The 19,870-nt window shown below is 42.8% G+C and overlaps 1 protein-coding gene across 2 annotated transcripts in view; it reads right to left on the bottom strand.

Moving 5' to 3' along the window:
* Positions 1-4,221: 4,221 nt before the first annotated feature.
* ATP2A2 (ATPase sarcoplasmic/endoplasmic reticulum Ca2+ transporting 2) overlaps positions 4,222-19,870 on the bottom strand; it is a 63,037-nt gene continuing 47,388 nt past the window's right edge. Inside the window, exons 12-21 of one of the 2 annotated variants that reach the window (XR_009005045.1) lie at positions 15,210-15,332; positions 14,892-15,110; positions 13,858-14,193; positions 12,529-12,749; positions 11,883-12,085; positions 10,331-10,416; positions 9,930-10,063; positions 9,193-9,310; positions 7,511-9,108; positions 4,222-5,023 (exon numbers count right to left, since the gene is read on the bottom strand). Coding sequence is in view for 1 of the 2 variants with exons in the window: in XM_057526632.1 (XP_057382615.1) it covers positions 5,010-5,023; positions 8,988-9,108; positions 9,193-9,310; positions 9,930-10,063; positions 10,331-10,416; positions 11,883-12,085; positions 12,529-12,749; positions 13,858-14,193; positions 14,892-15,110; positions 15,210-15,332 (1,575 nt within the window). In the remaining variant the exon portion in view is untranslated. The remainder of the gene's footprint in view (positions 5,024-7,510; positions 9,109-9,192; positions 9,311-9,929; positions 10,064-10,330; positions 10,417-11,882; positions 12,086-12,528; positions 12,750-13,857; positions 14,194-14,891; positions 15,111-15,209; positions 15,333-19,870) is intronic. The other variant, XM_057526632.1, reaches the window with a different exon arrangement.

A 19,870-nucleotide genomic window follows, 5' to 3' on the forward strand; every position in this document is an offset into this window, starting at 1 on the left:
CCGCAACCAGAGAAAGCCCGCTCACAGCAACAAAGACCCAACACAGCCAAAAATAAAAATAAAAAATAAATTTATTGTTTACAGGTGACATGATACTATACATAGAAAATCCACAAGATGCCACCAAAAAATTATTAGAGCTCATCAATGAATTTGGTAATGTTGCAGGATACAAAATTAATATACAGAAACCTGTTGAATTTCTATACACTAACAATTAAGTATCAGAAAAAGAAATTAAGAAAAAATCCCATTTATAATCACATCAAAAAGAGTAAAATACCTCGGAATAAATCTAAGGAGGTAAAAAGCCTGTACTCTGAAAACTATAAGACACTCATGAAAGAAGCTGAAGAAGAGAGAAACGGAAGAAAGATATACTAATGGATTGGAAGAATATTGTTAAAATGACCATACTACCCCAGGCAATCTACAGATTCAGTGCAATCCCTATCAAAATACCAGTGGCATTTTTCACACATCTAGAGCAAATAACTCTAAAATTTGTACGGAAACAGAAAAGACCCTAAATAGCCAAAACAATCTTGAGAAAGAAGAACGAAGCTGAAGATATGTTCCCTGATTTCAAACTATACTACAAAGCTACAATCATCAAAATAGCATGGTACTAGCACAAAAAAACACATAGAGATCAATGGAAAAGAATAGAGAGCCCAAATGAGCCCACGACTATATGTGCAATTAATTATGACAAAGGAGGCAAGAATACACAATGGGGAAAAGACAGTCTCTTCAGTAAATAGTTTTGGGAAAACTGGACAGCTACATGCAAAAGAATCAAACTGGACTACTCTCACACCATGCACAAAAATAAAGTCAAAATGGATTAAAGACTTAAATGTAAGACCTGAAACCATAAAACTTCTAGGAGAAAACATAGGCAGTATGCTCCTTGACATTGGTCTTAGTAATATTTTTTTGGATCTGTCTCCTCAAGCAAGGGAAACAAAGCAAAAACAAACAAATGTGACTACATCAAACTAAAAAGCTTTTGCACAGCAAAGGAAACTATCAACAAAATGAAAAGGCCACCTACTAAATGGGAGGAGATATTTGCAAATGATACATATGACAAGGGGTTAATATCCAAAATATACAACTCAGCATCAAAAAAACCTGATTAAAAAATGGGCATATGATCTGAATACAGTTTTCCAAAGACATACAGATGGCCAACAGGTACATAAAAAGATGCTCAACATCACAGTCGGGGAAATGCAAACCAGAACCACAGTTAGCTGTATTACCTCACACCTGTCAGAATGACAACAAATCACAAGTGTTGGGGAGGGTGTGGAGAAAAGGGAGCCCTCGTGCACTGCTGGTGGGAAAGTAAATTGGCATGGCCACTAAACAGTATGGAGGTTCCTCAAAAAAAACAGAGCTACCATGTGATGTAGTAATTCCACTCCTGCCTATTTTAGAAAAGATACATGCACCCCTATGTTCACTGCAGCATTATTTACAATAGCCAAGACATGGAAGCAACCCAAGTGCCCGTCAGTAGATGAATGGATAAAGATGTGGAACATAGCAATGGAACATTACTCAGCCATGAAAAATGAAATTTTGCCCTTTATGACAACATGGATGGACCTGCACTTGAATATTTCACTGGGCAGAAAATGTGTATTGGACGTCATTCCTTGCTGGCTCATAGATCTAACCTTGGGTTTTCTGAAGGCTGCGTAATACTCCATGGTAAGAATGTTATTAGTTTATTTAACAGCTAGCTTGTTTATTGATGGACATACAGGTTATTTCCAATCTTTTGCTAACAGTAGTGCAGCAGGATTATGTTTGGCTTTGTAAACATGTGGGGGGATTTCACCAAAGTGAAGTGCTTGATCGAAGGGTATGGATGTTTAAAAATGTCATAGACACTGTCAGATTCCCCTCTAGAGATTGGGCCAATTTATATTTTCACCATCAGCATAAGCTGTTTCCTAATGCCAGCTGCAAAGGAGAGATCATTAAACTTTTATCTTTGCTAGTATGTTTAGAGAATTTGCTCTTTGTTATATGCATAGCACATCTATTTTACTAACTCCAGAGAGGTGTATGCTATTCCAAAAATTTTACATTTTTATGTAGTCAAGTTTATCACTCTCCTGGGATTTTGTGTCATGCTTAGAAAGTCTTCTCAGCTTCCATGTTTTCTCCTGGTACTTTTATGACTTAAAAAAAAAAAAAATCTCAGATTTGCGAAAGGCATAATGAACCCCTACATACATGGCACCCAGGCATTACTTACAGAGGTGAAACTCTGCTCTCCTTCCCTCTTGGAACTAACCACTATCCACCTACTCACTTCCTATCCCTGTGGCTGATGTCTGTGAACTTGTTCCATATCTGTTTGCTCCTAATCTACAGAGGTGAGGAGCTTGCACTGTGAACCCACCACATGGCTATTTAGTTTAGCTGACTTTCTGTGAGCTGGACTTTCTCATCAAGGAAGCTAGTGCACATGCCTTAGCACAGACAGGCGCTGGCCCTAGGGCCAGGTTAGAGTATAATATGGTTATGGAGTTCCCTGGTTGTCCAGTGGTTAAGACTCTGCACTTCCACTGCAGGGGGCACACCACAGGTTGGACCACTGGTCAGGGAACTAGATCCTGCATGCTGTGCAGTGCAGCCAAGAAAAGACAAAACAAAAAAACCCCCACTATGATATGGTCTTATTTTGCATATTTTAAACTTGATATACACTGCACTTGGTGGCACTGTGCAGGGAGATTTGCTGATGCCTGGTTTGTTTATTCATTTTCACTGATGCAGTGATTTCAACATGCCTTAAATATACTTACCCATTTTCCTGTTGTTGGTCATTTAGGTTGGTGCTTTGCTTTTGCAAACATCCTGGTATGGCCCTTCCAGCACTTGTGAGGAACTCCCTAAGGTAAGGACCTGCCAGGTTGTATGTTAAGAGCATCTGTAAATGTACCAGATGATGATACCCAATTGCTCTACAATGTAAGGATGGCCCATTGTCCACATCCTTGGTATTAGAAGACCCATTTTTTTGTCAATTGATGGGCATGAAATGGTATCTCATTGTGAATTTAATTTGCTAGTGAGATTGAACATCTTATATTTACAAGTTTTGTTTATATCATTTAGCCATTTTTCTTTTGGGGGTGTAACTTCATTTTTCAAATCTTCTGATTCATTTGCAGTCGATTGGGTGTGAGGGATACAGCCATACTTTTTTTCAGAATAACCAGTGACATAATGGATAACCCAACTTTTACCTACTAATAAGCTAAAATGCCACCTTTCTCAGATAATACATTTAATGACTATAGGTTTTATACCTGAGGTTTGTACCCTTCCTTGCTACTCCTGCATTTTCTTCATTTTTATTAGAATCAGTCCGATTAAAACACTTGTTGATATTTTCATATATTATTAATAATGTATGACGTGTGTGTCATTCATACTAAGATGTTAATTCCCCCAAATTATTAAACTTTCCTAAAAATAAGGTGTTCTCATTGATCCAGTATGACCATTGCTCCTTTCTGTTCACTCCTAGGCATTTTCCCTTCTCTTGTCTGACTACAGTGACTCTCCAGAACAGTGCTAAGTTGTGGGCAATAGTGGACGGTGAGTGTAATTCTGGAATTCAATACTTCTGGCTTATTTTTCATTATGTCAAAAAAAGGGAATTATGGGTACTCAAAAGTTTTTTTTTCCTTTACAGAATGGATGTTAAAATTTATCAAATATTTTTCCCATGTATATAGATTTCAGTTCCTTTTTTGGGGGGGGGGCTCCTTTCTCTTTTTTTTAAATTGGTATAGTTGGTTTACTCAGCTCTTTTCTGTATCTCTTAACAGTGGGAATACAAAATTTTACATTTTGCATCTGAGTAGTATTACAAGTATCTCTCCATCACTATAGTCTCCAAGCTGCTGACAACTTTTAAATCATGTTAATTATCTCTGAAAACCCCACTCATGACACACTCTTTTTCTCATACTTGAGGGGAGACAGGAACCAGGGCAGGGATACTTTATAGATCTCATGTCACACAACCAGACCTTCTACCACTCTGCTCTCCTATGCAGAAAGTCAACAGGAACTTTCTGTCCCTTTTATCTACCTAAGGGCACAACTGCTCAGGGTGCAGGTCTGGAGGCCCTCAGTGCACATCACCCACCCCTCCTGCAGGAGAACAGTCAACACCACACTGTGAACTTATCGTAGAATAGATTTATTTACCTGAAACCATGTCTGTGCAATGCCTGTTACCAGCAAAGAAACAAACTGCTTTCTATTTACAGTCTAAGTCAAACATGCGTTGTGATAAATTGACGTTTAGCATTTTATTGATATAAATGCATCACAATATTCGTATTGCACCAACATCTGTCTACTGCTTCTGATTTCATTAAATAAGTTACATTTAATACAGTGCAAAATAGCTGCACACTCAAAAAATAACTGAAGTTATGAACTGGAAGCCTACATTTTTAACCATTCAACACCTGTAGTGTTTTCAATAAATTTATAAATAAGCAAACTGTACAGGGCCAATTAAAAAGTAGCATGTTTCAATGACACCATAGAGAAATCTGGCTACTTACAACTGAAGGCATGCATTACAACTGAATATTGTACACTTATTTAAGCTATGACATCTTGCACAGAGAAATATGGAGACTTGGCTGATGGCTTCTAAGTTCTTGGATAAGGTTTCAGAACCTCATTCTTCTTGCAGCAAAGAAACCAAATTTCTCTGGAGAGGCTTTCTGATTCATTAAGCTAAACTGTACATTTGTAATTATTTTGATTTAAAAGCTAAAAACCCCACTGGTAATACACGTTTCCTCCACATAACACACAATGAGTTGGGGAGTTTTTTCTAATTTTCTTTTTCCCCCCAACATCAATCATGCAGAGGGGGCTGGTAGATGTGTTTCTAAAAAACGCACATGCACGCAACTGAACACCCTTAAATTTCTGCAAAATGGTTTAGGAAGCGGTTACTCCAGTATTGCTGAAAAGGAAAGAGAGAGGAAATCAGCTTTATGAAATATGGGGAGGAAATGTTAGAATAACTAATTTAAGATTAATAGTGACAGATGAAAAGGAATATTCGGTTTGATCTTTTAAGATTTTAAGACTAGCATTTCTGATCAACTGTCCCTGAGGGGTTGCCCACACAGGGTAGCATCCAGAAGCACTGGCTCAGCAACACAGGCCCCTCATGTCACCTGGCTACAGAGAATCCCACCAGGCAGACACTTAATCGCTTCAGGTATAACAAAAGTTAAGAAGTCCTTGGTTAGCAGTGCAGAGGGTAAGGAAGGCAAAGCAGAGTGAGCAGCGTGGTAATCAGCGCCAAACCCCTCTCCTTCCTTCCCCAGGGGCCAGCCTCTGGGCTGCACCCAGTCCTAGAAGCGGAACTGCTTATCACTGTTCCCTTTCAAGAAAAAAGGCTGCAAATTACCCTCATATGCAGGGTGGTGGTTTTGACACAATTTGGTGCATCCGCACTGCAGACACAACAGGCTTGGCAGACACTGAGCTAACGCTTGTGGTCTTGGATATTCCTGAGGTCTGCCCACCACACAGACATTCAGGGGCCCGAGGCCCCAGTCTGAAGGTAACGTGGCAGCCACTGCTTGTGAGGGAAGGTGGCAGTTGCCCTGCTTGTCTCTGAGCACCTGCAGCTCTCCCTACCCAACGTTGTCACCTGCACTGTGCAGATGCAGAATGAGCTGCTGGCACAGTACCCCACTTAGGAAACGTGTAAGACTGCCATCTCCTGGGCAAAGGGTAAAGCTCTACTAAAGAGGTCAGTCTGGGCATGGGGTGGCAAAAAACCAGAACATTGATGGGATGGGCCTTCAGCCCACTTGCCCGTCGAGAAAGAACCTGGAGCAAGTTTCAGGCAAGAGCTGCCTGAGAGCATGTAACATGATGGGTCTGAGGATGGTGCCGTCCTAACCAGCTACTGATGGCGGCAGAAGCAGAGAGGCCAACAGTGCCTTCCTGCGGGTACTTGGTGAGGATGGGGCTGGGTACCTGCTGCTCCCTATAGGACAGAGGCCAGGGATGTGCCTACAGCAGCACTAACTACTGAGGAGGTGCCAATGCAGACGTTTTTTGGCGGCGAAGCCTGAAACAGAGCAGACAAAAGGACTCTGCACCACTGGGTCTTTCCCACTCCCAGCTGTCTGAGTTGAGGGAAATGGGTGCCTAAACCACCTCTGTGGGCTGAAAAGGCCTGAAGCTGAGAAAGCACAGGGTAACAGCCTTCCATACCATTCAACTTACTTTGTAAGGGCCAATAATGATCAAGGAACTGAGTCAGGAAAAGTTGACCACTGAATGGCACCCCACCCAACAAGCTCAGACATGCTGGTTTGGTTTGCAGCTGAGACACATTCCTTGCATTTGATCTGCTCAACCTGTTTCTACACCCCAGAATGCTAAAATTGGCAAAATGTACCCACTACATTCTCTGCCAAGCAAACCAGCTTACCCCTCCTCTGAGAGGCCTCCATGAGCCAGGCCAGGACTCTAAATTAAGAATCCGCCTCCACGTGCCCTTTCTACCCCCTTACACGGAGACCTCTTAACTTCGCAGCACCTTGTCCTGCTTGATACCTGTTAACCTTTCCCCAGACTCTCAGCATTTACATCATGTCTTCTGGCTGGCCCTGTATCCAGGGCCCAAGTACCTTCAAGTACTCACAAGAACTCTTGGGGCTTCACGTGGAGGGAGCTACCACCCTGAATACCGAGCTGCTGCCTAGGCCCTCCTTCACCCTGGCTAATGATGGGGCAGGTTGTTTGCTAGCTGAGCAGAACTATGGCCAATATCTTTTCTCTCCCGGGTACGTTAAAGCACAGTTAAATCTCAGCCGCAAAGAGTATGACCCAGAAGGTGGAAAAAGGTGGCCTATTTAAAATGAACCAGGGAATTCCCTGGCAGCCCAGTGGCTAGGACTCAGTGCGCTCACTGCCGGGGCCCGAGTTCAGTCCCTTGTCAGGGAACTAAGATCCCACAAGCTGCGCAGCGCAGCCATAAAAAGAAAAAAGTCATGCAAAAAATGATGCATGAGTTTATTGGTTCAGTTACTTGCTTTCACTCGCTTTTTGCTTTTTAATGAACCAGGTAGCAAGATTCTGGGACGAGTCCTTGCAGCTAACAAAGATCAAAGGAACCATGACAAGTTTTTTGTGAATCCTCATCTTGGCATTTGTGAAGGCACCTGTCAGTCTGACCAAAGCAGAACTACCTTCTCTTCCCCCAGGCCCTCCCCCACTAACATGTGGCTGTGCTGTTGCCCTAGGCAGTGGGTGGCGTCGAGAACAGCTACCCCAGCCCACAGGTGCATAGGTGCCACATAAAATCGTATGCCCTCTGCTCTCAGGGTGCCTGACATAAGGGGCTTACTCATTAGTGTCATATAGCCAGCTCATTTAGCGGCAGTCACCTTTAGGCTAAAGCATCCAAATTTCAGGGAATACTCACGTTAGTTGATGGATGTTGGAAGGCATTGGAGGAAAACACCACAGTTAGGACGGTTAATGACTTACACACTGTTGGTTAAGACTGATCTCGAACATGCGCAAACATTTATCATAGTAACGATGGTGGTGGTTAGTGCCACATTCAAATAAAAATAGTTCTATACAATATGTTCATTTGGTCATGTGCTATTTACAGATTTTACAAAACACATACACACACATACACACACACACACACACTTGCCCTTATGTCCTCTACACCAGGCTAAAACAGGCCAGCAGAAACTTGCATAAAAATGTATCACAGATAACAATTAGTGCCTATACACTAAAAATAAAATTCCTACAACTACCTATGCAGCAGAACAGGATCCTTCTTCCCCTCAAGCACAGTAAAACTAAAAGTAAAACTAAGAACGTAAGAGAAAGTTGGACATGTTAGTTCAAACTAAGCCACTTAAGAGTTAAAAACAAGACGGTTATTTTTCTCTGTCCATTTAAAATGTTTTATTTTTCTTTTTAAACTAGATTGTGAAGTGCCACTGAAATAGGCAATGTTGGCAAAACAATGTCTGTTACAATAAAATACATTAGACATTTAAATAAATAACCTTAAAAACTATGTGAGGGGACATGAACCCAGTCGATTGAATCTGGAACAATGTTTTCTGCACAAGCGAGAACAAGCATACCTCTTGTTAAGACTGATGTAAACAGAACCATCAAAACCCTACAGGAGAAGCAGCCGAGCGGGGTCGGGGTGGAGGTGGGGTGGAGGTGAACAAGGGCCAAGGGGTGAAGGGGTGGGGGGCAAACCAAAAAAAAATACTGACTGAGGTAGCAGTACTCTGCTCAGTGCAGAAAAATTGGCTTATGAATAAAAATTAGACTGTGATCTCAGATTAAATCCAGATGATCATGCAAAAGACACAATACATGCTATTTAGTTTTAGAAAAAAACCACACACATTCATTTCCTAAAATCTGCTGCCAATTAATTTGCTGACAATGTCTGCTGGCTCAACTATTTTTTTTATACAAGGATGAGTATTAAACAGAACACTGTACATGCTTTTTCATCTACAAAAAAATATTTGCATAAAATAGTGTTAGTTCTCTGTACATGTCAATGGACACTTTAATTATGTGTATAAAAAAGGAAAATCTTGCCCCACTGGAGTCAGAAAAAGCAAAACAAAATCTAGAGTATGAAACCTCCTTCACCAGCCAGTATGTTCATGTGAAAATTCAGCAGAAATAGACAGTTGCTTTAAACAATAAAAAAATTAATTGATTAAGTTAAACATCATCTTTATGCAAAACTGTCAGTCAAGACCAGAACATATCACTAAAGTTAGTGTCTGTGCTATAGACCCAGATCACCAGAGGCATTATGAGCAGCACAAAGGGCCAGGAGATCCCATCGGTGCATGCTGAGAACGAGCAGGATTTGGTGGCAGGCTGCACACACTCTTTACCAGGTTCTAGGTAGTTGCGGGCCACAAACTTGAGGGTCTCATCCATTAGAATCACAGGCAAGGAGATTTTCAGCACCATCAGCCACTGGGTCAAATTCAGTGGTGTGATCTGGAAGATAATCTGAAACACAAAGAAACCTCATCAAGCTCCCCAACTTGCTGGACGGGCAGCCAGGCCCCAGCCCAGGGTCCCCCCACCGCTTACTGGCAAGGGTTCCACATAGAGGATCAAGAAATGGAGTGACATGGACAGGCAGATGGAGCCCACGAGCCAAATGTTCTCCCAAGGGGGCATCCTCAGCAGGGACTGGTTTTCAGACAAGCTGCAGAACAAGGAGAGGTAGGTGGGTGAAATGTGCCTGCTGAAAGGGCAAAGGCATATGCCATCACCGACAGAGACTGTTCAGAACCACACTTCAATAAAGCGACGGCTAACTTGGCATTGCCTATTGCCTACTGACCTAATTCTATTAAGTTTCTACAGTGGCAAAGTTAAGGAAGAATGCTGATGTAGGACAGACTTCCAATTTAAATCTAGGCTTCAGCACAGCAATCCCATTTCAGTGTGTTCAAAGCTGCTCTCAATTGCCCTTGACACTTAGGCTATTTTGAAATTTCCATTTTTGTCACTGGCTTAATTAGATGATACTGTTTGTCTCAATGCTAAAGGGCAAGAGCTCCTTCCCTGTGGGCACTGGCACACAGGGGTGCAGAAGTCCCTATTTTTGGCCACTGCTGTCTCTTGAAGAACATGTGGCTAAGCACTCCCACTACTTCCTGGAGGTGATGATGACTTAAGCTCTTAAAACCGGTGCTGCTTGTTCTTCCTTTTGGGGAGGGCGGAGCTTTCCTGTGATTCTCAATCAACCATGACACACACACAATCCCCCAGCGCCCTGGCTATCAGGCTCTTGCCCCAGCATGCTGAGAAGACTCACTGACCTGTTGAGGGCGTTGCACATCTCTATGGTTACTAGAACAGAGAGCGCCATTGTCATTGGGTATGGGGATTCAAAGACTGTACAATCCACTCCTTCAAAGTCCGGGTTGTCCTCTTTACACTGTAGGAAATGGCTCTGCAACAAAAGCCCAATCAAGTTCCTGATCAGCCAAGGACATTTCCAAAGTCCACACCAAGCCCAGAACACAGACCCACACAAAATCTCACCGCATTTCCCAGAGAAGCCCTGGTCCTTCAGAATAACCTTAATGCAACTGCTTATTGTTAAAGTATTAAGATTATTTGACTGACATCCAAACCATAGAAAGCTCAAGGACAACTCTGTTTGTGAAGACTTACAACACTTTGCATCTAAGATACAGAAAGAAAGGTGGCTACGTACCAGCTGGTAGAAGGACACTCTCGGACCACCCTCGGCAGCAATGAACCACCACGCAGCAGCACCCACAGTAGCAGCGCCAACATAACCTGGGAACAAACATCATGACACTAACACACATGGGGTTTACGGCCTGCAGCGTTACTGCAGGTGCTGCCTCGTGGGCCAACCCCTAGGACAGAGATCAAAGACATGGTATGTCAATGAGCCTGTGCTGCCACTAGCACCTGCTCACTCTCATCAGATAAAGCAGCTAGGCTGACGGTTTCCGCAATGAGAAGGGTGTCTGTGGTACAGAAGAACCAGGCAACTTTTCCTCCAGAATTTGTGAGGAAAAGCATCTACTAGAATTGGTAGGACCTTTACACTAGCCATGCCCTCTCTAACCAGCAGCCAGTATGTTAAGGCTGCAGGCACGTGTTCTCCATGTAAGGAAGGCCATGCTGTGCTGGAGCACCAGATGACACCCGTCATGACTTTCTGGCAAACTCATGCTACCAGTTATACACTAATTTATTTGCTCCATCAAAGGCCTGGCAGAACCTTTATATGGAAAGGCCATTAGAGCAGTTAGTGCAGAACGCTGAGCTCATGGCAGTGCTTGAAGCCAATTCTGGGACCATCCCCTCCCCAACCCCAACAATTTTGAATTCAGCAAGTTTATTATAAAGAAGCAACAAAGGGTAGTGGAGAACACAGGCACTTGAGAATAAGAGACTGTCCCAATGCAGTAGTATCCAGTAGTATCCACTGAAAGGTCCAAGTGCACCCCCTCTAACCCAGCAATTCCAACAGAGCAGTAGGCAGGTGGTGCCCAGCGATGAGGCAGCTATACTAGTACTGATGTAAAACTACCCAAAAAACAGAAATACAAAAAGACAAGGTTCAGCATACAGGTGTGTACAGCATGCCATCGCTTCCGAAAATAAACACCTAAGATGGATCTATTTGCTAGAGTATCCCAAGAAGGCATGCTGGAGGGGAACCAACTGGTTGAGAGCCTTCCTGCTTTATGCCACTGTGTGCTTTTTGAGTGTTAAATCATGTGAACATATTAAAACAAAACAGTTTCCTATGGGACCCTAAGGAAGTCATTTAACCTCTCTCTGGGCCTCACTTTCCTAACCTATGAAATGAGGAAGAGAGAAGCAGCATCCTGGGTCAGGACAAGGTCTACAAAGACAACACATGTGGAAGAACCAACCACTGCTGATGAATGCACAGATCGCTTCTCTCACTTAGGGAAAGGGGGACTTCGTTTTACATCTTGGTCATTTAAGGCCTCAGTCGTCCCTGTATTTCCTTTGCCCGTAGATTAAATCTGAGAACCTCATTCACAAAGGCCCAAGGAAGAACGAGGATGCTCAAGTAAGGGACTAACTTTACTGTAAACTGGGCATACACATACACAGCTCATTAAAGTGCAAGAGGGCAGTCTCCATATTTTGCTACCCTAATATGGGGATAGAAAAAAATGTGCTTTTAAGGGATGCATTTACAAAATTTGGACTCAAACATTCGTTTAAAAATCAATAATATAAAAAACTGTACTCACAGCCAATAGCCAGGTAACGGAAAAAGAGCCACCCACTGATCAGTGGTTCCTTTGGGTTCCGGGGTGGTCTGTTCATAATGTCCAGATCAGGAGGATTGAACCCCAGTGCAGTGGCAGGCAGGCCATCTGTCACCAGATTGACCCAGAGCAGCTGGACAGGAATTAAAGCCTCAGGAAATCCAAGGGCGGCTGTTAGGAAAATACTGTTTCCATCCAAGGAAAGAAGAAAAAGACCCCAAATTATTTTTGGCCACTATTTAAAATAACATCACCACTCCATCTTCCTCCATAAAAATCAGTGGACAGCAATGATTGTTTTAACTTTTTCCCTGGGCAATCATAAAACATTTATTATATCCAATTCCAAATTAACTTTTACAAGACTAAAAATTTTATGTTACCTTATATAGTTAATTTAAATTCATTTCTATGTTAAAGTGCATCCTTTGCACACTGGAGCAGCCGTCGACAGCCCTCCTGAGGGCCAGAGGAAGTACCTCTACCTTCACAAGGGCCTCCTTCATCTTTCCCGGCCCTCCCTCTCTCCTGCTGCACTAAGAGCAAAGCTGCTGCCACATGAAGAGCAAATCTGGAAAACTGGTCATCACAAGCCAAGGAATACACGTGACCTGTCATAGGGACCCACCAAACAACTTCCCCGACATTGGACGAGATGAGGTAGCGGATAAACTGCTTCATGTTGTTGTATATCGCCCGTCCCTCCTCCACGGCAGCCACAATGGTGGAGAAGTTGTCATCAGCCAGGACCATCTCAGAGGCGGTTTTAGCCACTGCGGTGCCAGAGCCCATGGCAATGCCGATTTCAGATTTCTTCAGGGCAGGAGCATCATTCACACCGTCTCCAGTCTGAAAGGGTTAAAAACCCACCACTGGTTTACACCTGCCACCTAACACGCTGCCAACAAATGCTCAGCCATCCTAAAGCCAGGAAATGACGAATGGAGCTGTTGGGCCTCTGGACAACAGAATTCTCTGGGAGAGTTCGTTTTTTAAGTTGGTGTCATAAAACACGTTTTACCTGGGAAATGTAAAATTGCCAAACGAGCTAATAGGTGACACTTCAGAGGGAAGTGGGACAAAGGGGACTTCAAATTATCTGTATTATTTTTTTTACCAAACAAAACAAACACAATATGGCAGTCAAGACAAAATACTTGTATCCACATGGATAAATCTCAAGTAGAATAAAGGCAGACTTCAAAAATATGTAAAACTATAATATATAATATATATAAAGACCAAAAATGGGCAAAAACACTTAAATATTGTCTACAGATACAAAACTATCATTCCCATGTATGTTTTCTATACTTTTACTAAACACCCAGTACTGAATTCAGAATGGTGCTTTCCTCTGGGAGAGAGAAGGGAAGGGGGAGGAAAGAGGAAGGGAGGAAGACAACTATAATAACTGGTTTCAAGCAACAAAATTAAGTTGTTTTTAAGAGTGTGAAGTTTCACAGATAAGCAGCAGAAAGCAAATATGACACAATGTTAACATGTCGGTGAAAAAATCAGATGCGAGGAAGAATATGGGAAATGCTTCATCAACAGGCAGCTCTTAAGAGAACACATCACCAGTACATCTCATCTCAGGTAAGGCTATCCAAAACTGGGTGACAAGAGTGTGGATTATGTCCTGAATCAGCTTTTAGAAACGTGAGATACAAACATGTATATTTTAACCACATCAAAGATAAAAAAAGATATCACCAAATATTTCCCCTGTGACTGATTCAGACTTCCAGGTCTTAAAACTTCTCCAGAATCTTCCATGCATGCAACATACAGCATGCCAACTACTGGTCAATAGAACCCTTGAGAAATAGCCCCAGATCATGACAAAAATAAAGAAGTTCCAAATATGAGAGCTATTACTAAAAATTTAATGGTCAGAATTAGAATCTGCTGTGTTTGTGCAGTCTGTTACCCGTACATGTCTAAAGACACTCACCATGGCTGTAATCTCATCAAAAGACTGAAGAAATTCTACAATTTTAGACTTGTGGGAAGGTTCAACTCGAGCGAAACAGCGGGCATTCAAGCAGGCTTCTCTTTGGGCTGAAGGACTGAGCTCATCAAACTCCCGACCTGTGAAGGCCCTTGATGTCACATCCTCGTCCTGCCTGAAGATGCCAATGCGCCGGCAGATGGCCACAGCGGTGCCCTTGTTGTCACCCGTGATCATGATGACCCGGATGCCTGCCTGCCGGCACAGCTTCACAGAGGAGGCCACTTCAATTCTCGGAGGGTCCAGCATGCCCACGCAGCCAACAAAAGTCAGATTGGTCTAGAGTTAAAGAATCACCTTATGTCAAAACAGGAAATTCTGGTTTTTCCTCTAGTGTGGACAGCAAAGGTTTCTGCATTTTCTTATGACAGAATTCACACCATTGATATAAATCCAATGAAGAACAGTATTAATTCCAATAAATCAGAAACAATTAAAAATCACTACATTCTTGTTACCAAATAATTCTTTAGCTTTCATAATAATATCCTGAAATGAGGAAAAAAATATACCAAGGAATAAAAACATTTTGATAGTGGCCAATTAGTGGCCCATAGTACCCAAATTTGTTCCCGGTTCAAGGCTTCAGGAAGTCACATACCTGATATGAAAGTATTCCGTGAGCAGAAAAGTAGACGGAATCTCTCCACTTGGACAATTTGACCTTCAGTAACTAACAAGTGTTTTAAAAATAGCTTCAATTTTTAAAACATCTTAATTTACATGAGAGCTGCAAAATAGGTTTTTAGACTTGATGATTCTACTTTGAAAGTTACAGGCCTGTATTAAGTTGTTAACTGTGTATGTTTGAAGCAGCAGTCTAAATTATAAAGGTAATACATTTGGCCTGCAGAAAAACAAATAACCGCACCCTTTTCTCGGAAAAAGCAAGACTCATTTGACCTTTTATTGAAGGAGTGCTGTCTGAACACAATGAATGTGCAGGATGTGGGCAAAGAAGCTTTTCATTAGCTAACCTCATATTTAATAAAGTTGGCAGAGTCCTCCAGGTTCATTTCTTCTCTTCTCAGTGGGTTGTCGTGAGTGGCCAGAGCCAGGCATCGCAGTGTGTCGCTGCCACTGCCCCATTCCCGAATGACAGACATGATCTTCTGTTTGACTCCAGGAGTCATGGGGACTTTAGTACTTCCAACTCGAATGTGGGTACACCTGTCAATGACACCTTCGGGGGCACCCTGGAAATGTTACAGATTTAGATCAACAATTTTATTTATTAGCTCACCCAGGATTCCAATCCTGGTAAGAACATCTCAACTGCAATCTGCTGTACTTGCCTTCACAAACATTTTGCTCATTGATGTCCGACTCGGTTTGTTTGGTGTACAGTAAACCGACATCGATTTTCTATCACGTGAAAACTCTAGAGTAAATTCTTTTTTCATCAACTGTTTAATGACCTATAAAGAGAACATATATGCAATATTATTGGATGGCAATTTCTGTACATTTTTGATTTGTTAAACATTCACTAAGTACCTATTATGTGAAAGGCAATGGGGATACAGCAACAGACAAACAAGTTCTCACCCTCATAAAACTTACCCTCTAGTTTGGGAAAGACACACTAGAATGTGAAAGTAGATTATAAGTGCTACGGAGAATATTTAAAAATAAGCAGGGAAGAGACAAAATTATGTATGATTGCGCTTTTACATAAAGTATTGAGAAGGCAGTATTTGAGTAAAAATGTGAAAGATGTGTGAATGTGGCAGAGAGAACAGACGTGCAGGCTGACGTGACCTGGCACGTTCAAGGAGCCTCCAGGCCAACATGGCTGGAACCGAGTTTGCAAAAAAGAAGTGAGAGGTTAATGGCAGGGGTGGCAGAAGCAGGTTGTAGGATCTTAAAAGTCAATGTAAGGCATCTGGCTTTTTTAACAGGTGAAACAGGAAGACAATGGAGGGTTTTGAGCTCTGGCAGTTAAGTATTAGCTGAAGCAGGGGCAAGGAACACCACTTAAATATTCTAAATAGCTTTAGATAGTTAGTGGGTACTATATGAGATGTCAGCACATGGACAGTATTTAAAAGTCATGAGGTGAGAAGAGTTCAAGGGAGTAACTGCAGACAGAAAAGGGCGAGGACTGGGCCCTGGAACCTCTTCACCTCTGGTGGGATGTGGAAGATGCAGCCAAGGAGATGGCAGGGGACAGGGGGCGGGGGAGGGAGGAGAACGAGTGAAGTGAAGGACTTTCAAGGAGGGAGAGACTGACAGGATAAACTGACAGCTCAGGTAGAACGAAGACTAAGAACCTTCAGATTCAGATTTGGACTGTCTATGTATACAACCATGTTACCTACAAAATAAACATACTTTATCCTTCCCAATTTTTATATCTTTGATTTTTCTTGCCTTACTGCATGAACTAGGACTGCCAGTACAACACTGAATAGAAATGTTGAAAGTAGAAATTATTTTGCCATTAGATATGATGTTAATTTTGTGTAAATACACCATCAACTTGAAGATAAGTTTGTTGAGTTTTTATCATGAACTGAGATTAAATTTTATCAGATGCCTTTTCTACATCTATTTAAATGATCTTACGGTTTTTTGCCTTTATTCAATTATGTGGTGAATTACACTGATTTCTCCCTAATTCAGACAAGTATTTAATAATAACTGTAGAAATCCCAAAGAACCTCAGCATCCAATGTAGGCAATTACGAGTGGCTGAAGCCATCCTCTCAGCAAGAGTTGCCCCAAGCAACAAAGATAATCACTATGAATTCTACATTATTTGATATATTACTTATGTATTTAGTTTCCATTAAGCATTTGTACCAATGACTCTAGGAAGACTGAAAGAATGGGTAGTGATTCTGAGTGAGGTGTGGACCTCGGCGCCAGATACATCCTAGGGGGAGAGAAGAACAAAGCCGTTGCTTCCAGTATCAGGGCTGTGAAGATCAACAGTCCTATCCAAATGGGCCACTAGGCCTTAAAAAGCTGGTCCTGCTCTATTCACCTCTGTACTATGAAAGGTTCTTGCTTTCGGGGGCAGGAGGAGTGGGCAAAAGTTCATTTCTGGGAATTTTCAGTGAGTGAGCACCATGACAGTCATTTCTGATCCCTTCACTCAGCTGCTGTGGCAAAAAATGAGGCAAAGGAGGGCACAGAGCAAGAAAATACTTAGACCGCAGACTCTTACAGAACGGACACTCCTGCCCTTATCTGCAGTGGTCATTACAATTAACGTACCACTTTTTTAAGTTCCATGCTGCTACATGTTTCCCTTCATTGAGCAGTTAACAGGTCTAGAATCATATAATTCTAAACCTCAGTCTCTGTGAAGCTGAATCTTCGGGTTGCTTCTGAGGGGTTTAGTCACACCAACTAATAATAGAGCTGTCAGACAATGTGGCTTTGCAAGGATTGGCCCCCTGCTTAATGACAATTGGGGTGAATTCCCTGTAACAGAAACAAAGGGCCTGGATGTCTATTTCATGAAAACCATGTAAATCGGGGCAGGATGCCATAGGAGCTGCCCAAGACCCTCACGGCAGTGAGGCTGTTAGTTGTGAAGCACAAATAGGGCGACTATACTTCAGCTGAGACATCCTCCACGCCGGTGCGAGTTTTGATTTCTCGGGATAGTATAAAGGAGGCAAAACAATGTAAAGGAAACAGAGTGCCAGAGCAGAAGTCCCGTTCTGCCTCACCCTGTCGCCCACCTTAGGCTGCCTGTGCCTTGTGGTGCCACCCTACTCCCCCAAAACACACCGCCTCCTAATCTGCCCTGGATATCCAGGGGAGGATGAAAGAAAGGAAACGTAGTGACAGCTGACAGCTCATTTAGTAGAAATGAGTCTTGCTTTTGCATAACTAGGAAAGGCTATATTTTTAAGTTCCCATTTCTCCTTATTCTACCAGGAAACCCTGACTACAAATCAAAGAAGTGCTACAAAGAGGAGCTTCAAGCACTAACTGGCAGCCATTTGGAGATGACAGGTACTAAGAGATTACGTGTAGCAGAACCCAATTCCGAAGGAATCTAAGCTCCAAGGCTGGGAAGCAGCAGGTACTGGGAATAGGTCTGGAGACCCACCGTAGGACCTCCTGGCTACACCACCCTGCACTGCACGAAGATGGTGTTCACCCTGGTGCAGAGGGGCAGGCGTGTTTCCAGGGTGGTGGATTGTGGGGGTGGGCCCAGACGGAGACGCTGGGGCCTGACCTGCTTCCTTCTTAGGTACCTTCTGCTCCTGCCCGGCATCACAGTCCCTTCAACCCGTCTTCTCTGGCTTCTGCAGTTCCCATTTCTGAGCTTCCTTAGCTCGCTTCTTGGCGCCATGCTTCTTCTCTTCCTCTCGTTCCACTTGTACGTGCCGCTGCCTGTTACTCTGACCTTCGTGTGTTATAACATCTTGTTTGCACACTGCTTACGCTGCTTCTCATCTAAGCAACCACTCACCACTCTAGCTAGGACAAAGGCTGGATCTGTCCTGCGGTAAACTGTCAGTGGATTCTGTGTCCTCGCACACTTGGTACAGCTGGACCTGAGTAAAACCACCTGCAACAGAGGCTGGCAGACACTGGCCATCTGGTCAGCCTCCAGCTCCTGGGTCTCCTCAACAGACTGGTCCATCCTGCCTGCCACTTTGTTCAGCCCAAGAAACCCAGGCTCTGGGGCTCCGACAGGCAGGGGGAAGGCAGCTGAGGAGCCACAGATTTGTCTAGTGTCTAGGGCAGACACGCCTGCACCCTGCAACACTGCCACCTCACTGAGCTTTGAATGTCAATGTAGTTGTGGTAATTCTGCTCAAATATAACACGTCAAAGTTTTGATATACTACTAGACTCAATCTGCTAATGTGCTGAGAATCTCTACTTCTATAGATATATTATGAAGAATACTAGCTTGTAACTTCCTTTTCTTGTCGCATCCATGTCAGGTTTTGGTATCAGGGTTATGCTGGCCTCATCAAATGAGTTGATAAGGGTTCCATTTTCTGCCCTCTGTTTTTTTGTGGCCATGCTGCACAGCTTGCAGTGAAAGCACCGAGTCCTAACCACTGGACTGCCAGGGAACTCCCTCAAACTGCTATTGCTTTAGCATTATGCAGAATTGGGCCTGAGGAATTTTTGTGGGGTAGATTTTTAATTATAGATTCAATTAATATAACAGACACAGGATTATTCCATTTTTCTGTGTCAGCTTAGAAAGCTGTGTTACTGAAAGGACTTGTTGATTTCTTCTACACCGTCAAAATTGTTCAGAATAGCTTTCTGATCTTGTCTTTGCTATTTCCCTTCTACTTGTATTTGATTTGCTGGTTTTCTACTTTCTTCAGATGGAAGCTTATTTATCTTTTTGTTATCAATTTCTAGTTTAATTCTTTCACGGTCAGCGACCGGCTGTATTTCAATCCTTTGTAATTTGTTGAGTCTTGCTTCATGGACCAGCAATATGGTCTATTCTGGTCAATGTTCCTTATGCATTTGAAAAGTATATTGGAAGTAGCACGATACGGACTTCCCTGGTGGCGCAGTGGTTAAGAATCCGCCTGCTAAAGCAGGGTACACGGGTTCAAGCCCTGGTCCGGGAAGATCCCACATGCCGTGGAGCAACTAAGCCCGTGCACCACAACTACTGAGCCTGCGCTCTAGAGCCCACAAGCCACAACTACTGAAGCCTGTGTGCCTAACGCCCTTGCTCCACAACATGAGAAGCCACCGCAATGAAGAGCTCACCACAACTAGAGAAAGCCCGCATGCAGCAACGAAGACCCAACACAGCCAAAAATAGATAGATAGATAGATAAGTAAATTAAAAAGAAGTAGCACAATAGAAATAAGGGTTGGATTGAGTATATTTAATTTACAGTGTTATTCCATATCCTGATTTTTCAACTGCTTGTTCTGTCAATTTTTGAGACAGGTGTGTTAAAATCTCCAACTGTCATTGTGAATTCATCTACTTTCCCTTTTATTT

The sequence above is a fragment of the Balaenoptera acutorostrata genome, chromosome 13 (assembly GCF_949987535.1).
Source record: "Balaenoptera acutorostrata chromosome 13, mBalAcu1.1, whole genome shotgun sequence".
NCBI classification, from domain to species: Eukaryota; Metazoa; Chordata; class Mammalia; order Artiodactyla; family Balaenopteridae; genus Balaenoptera; species Balaenoptera acutorostrata.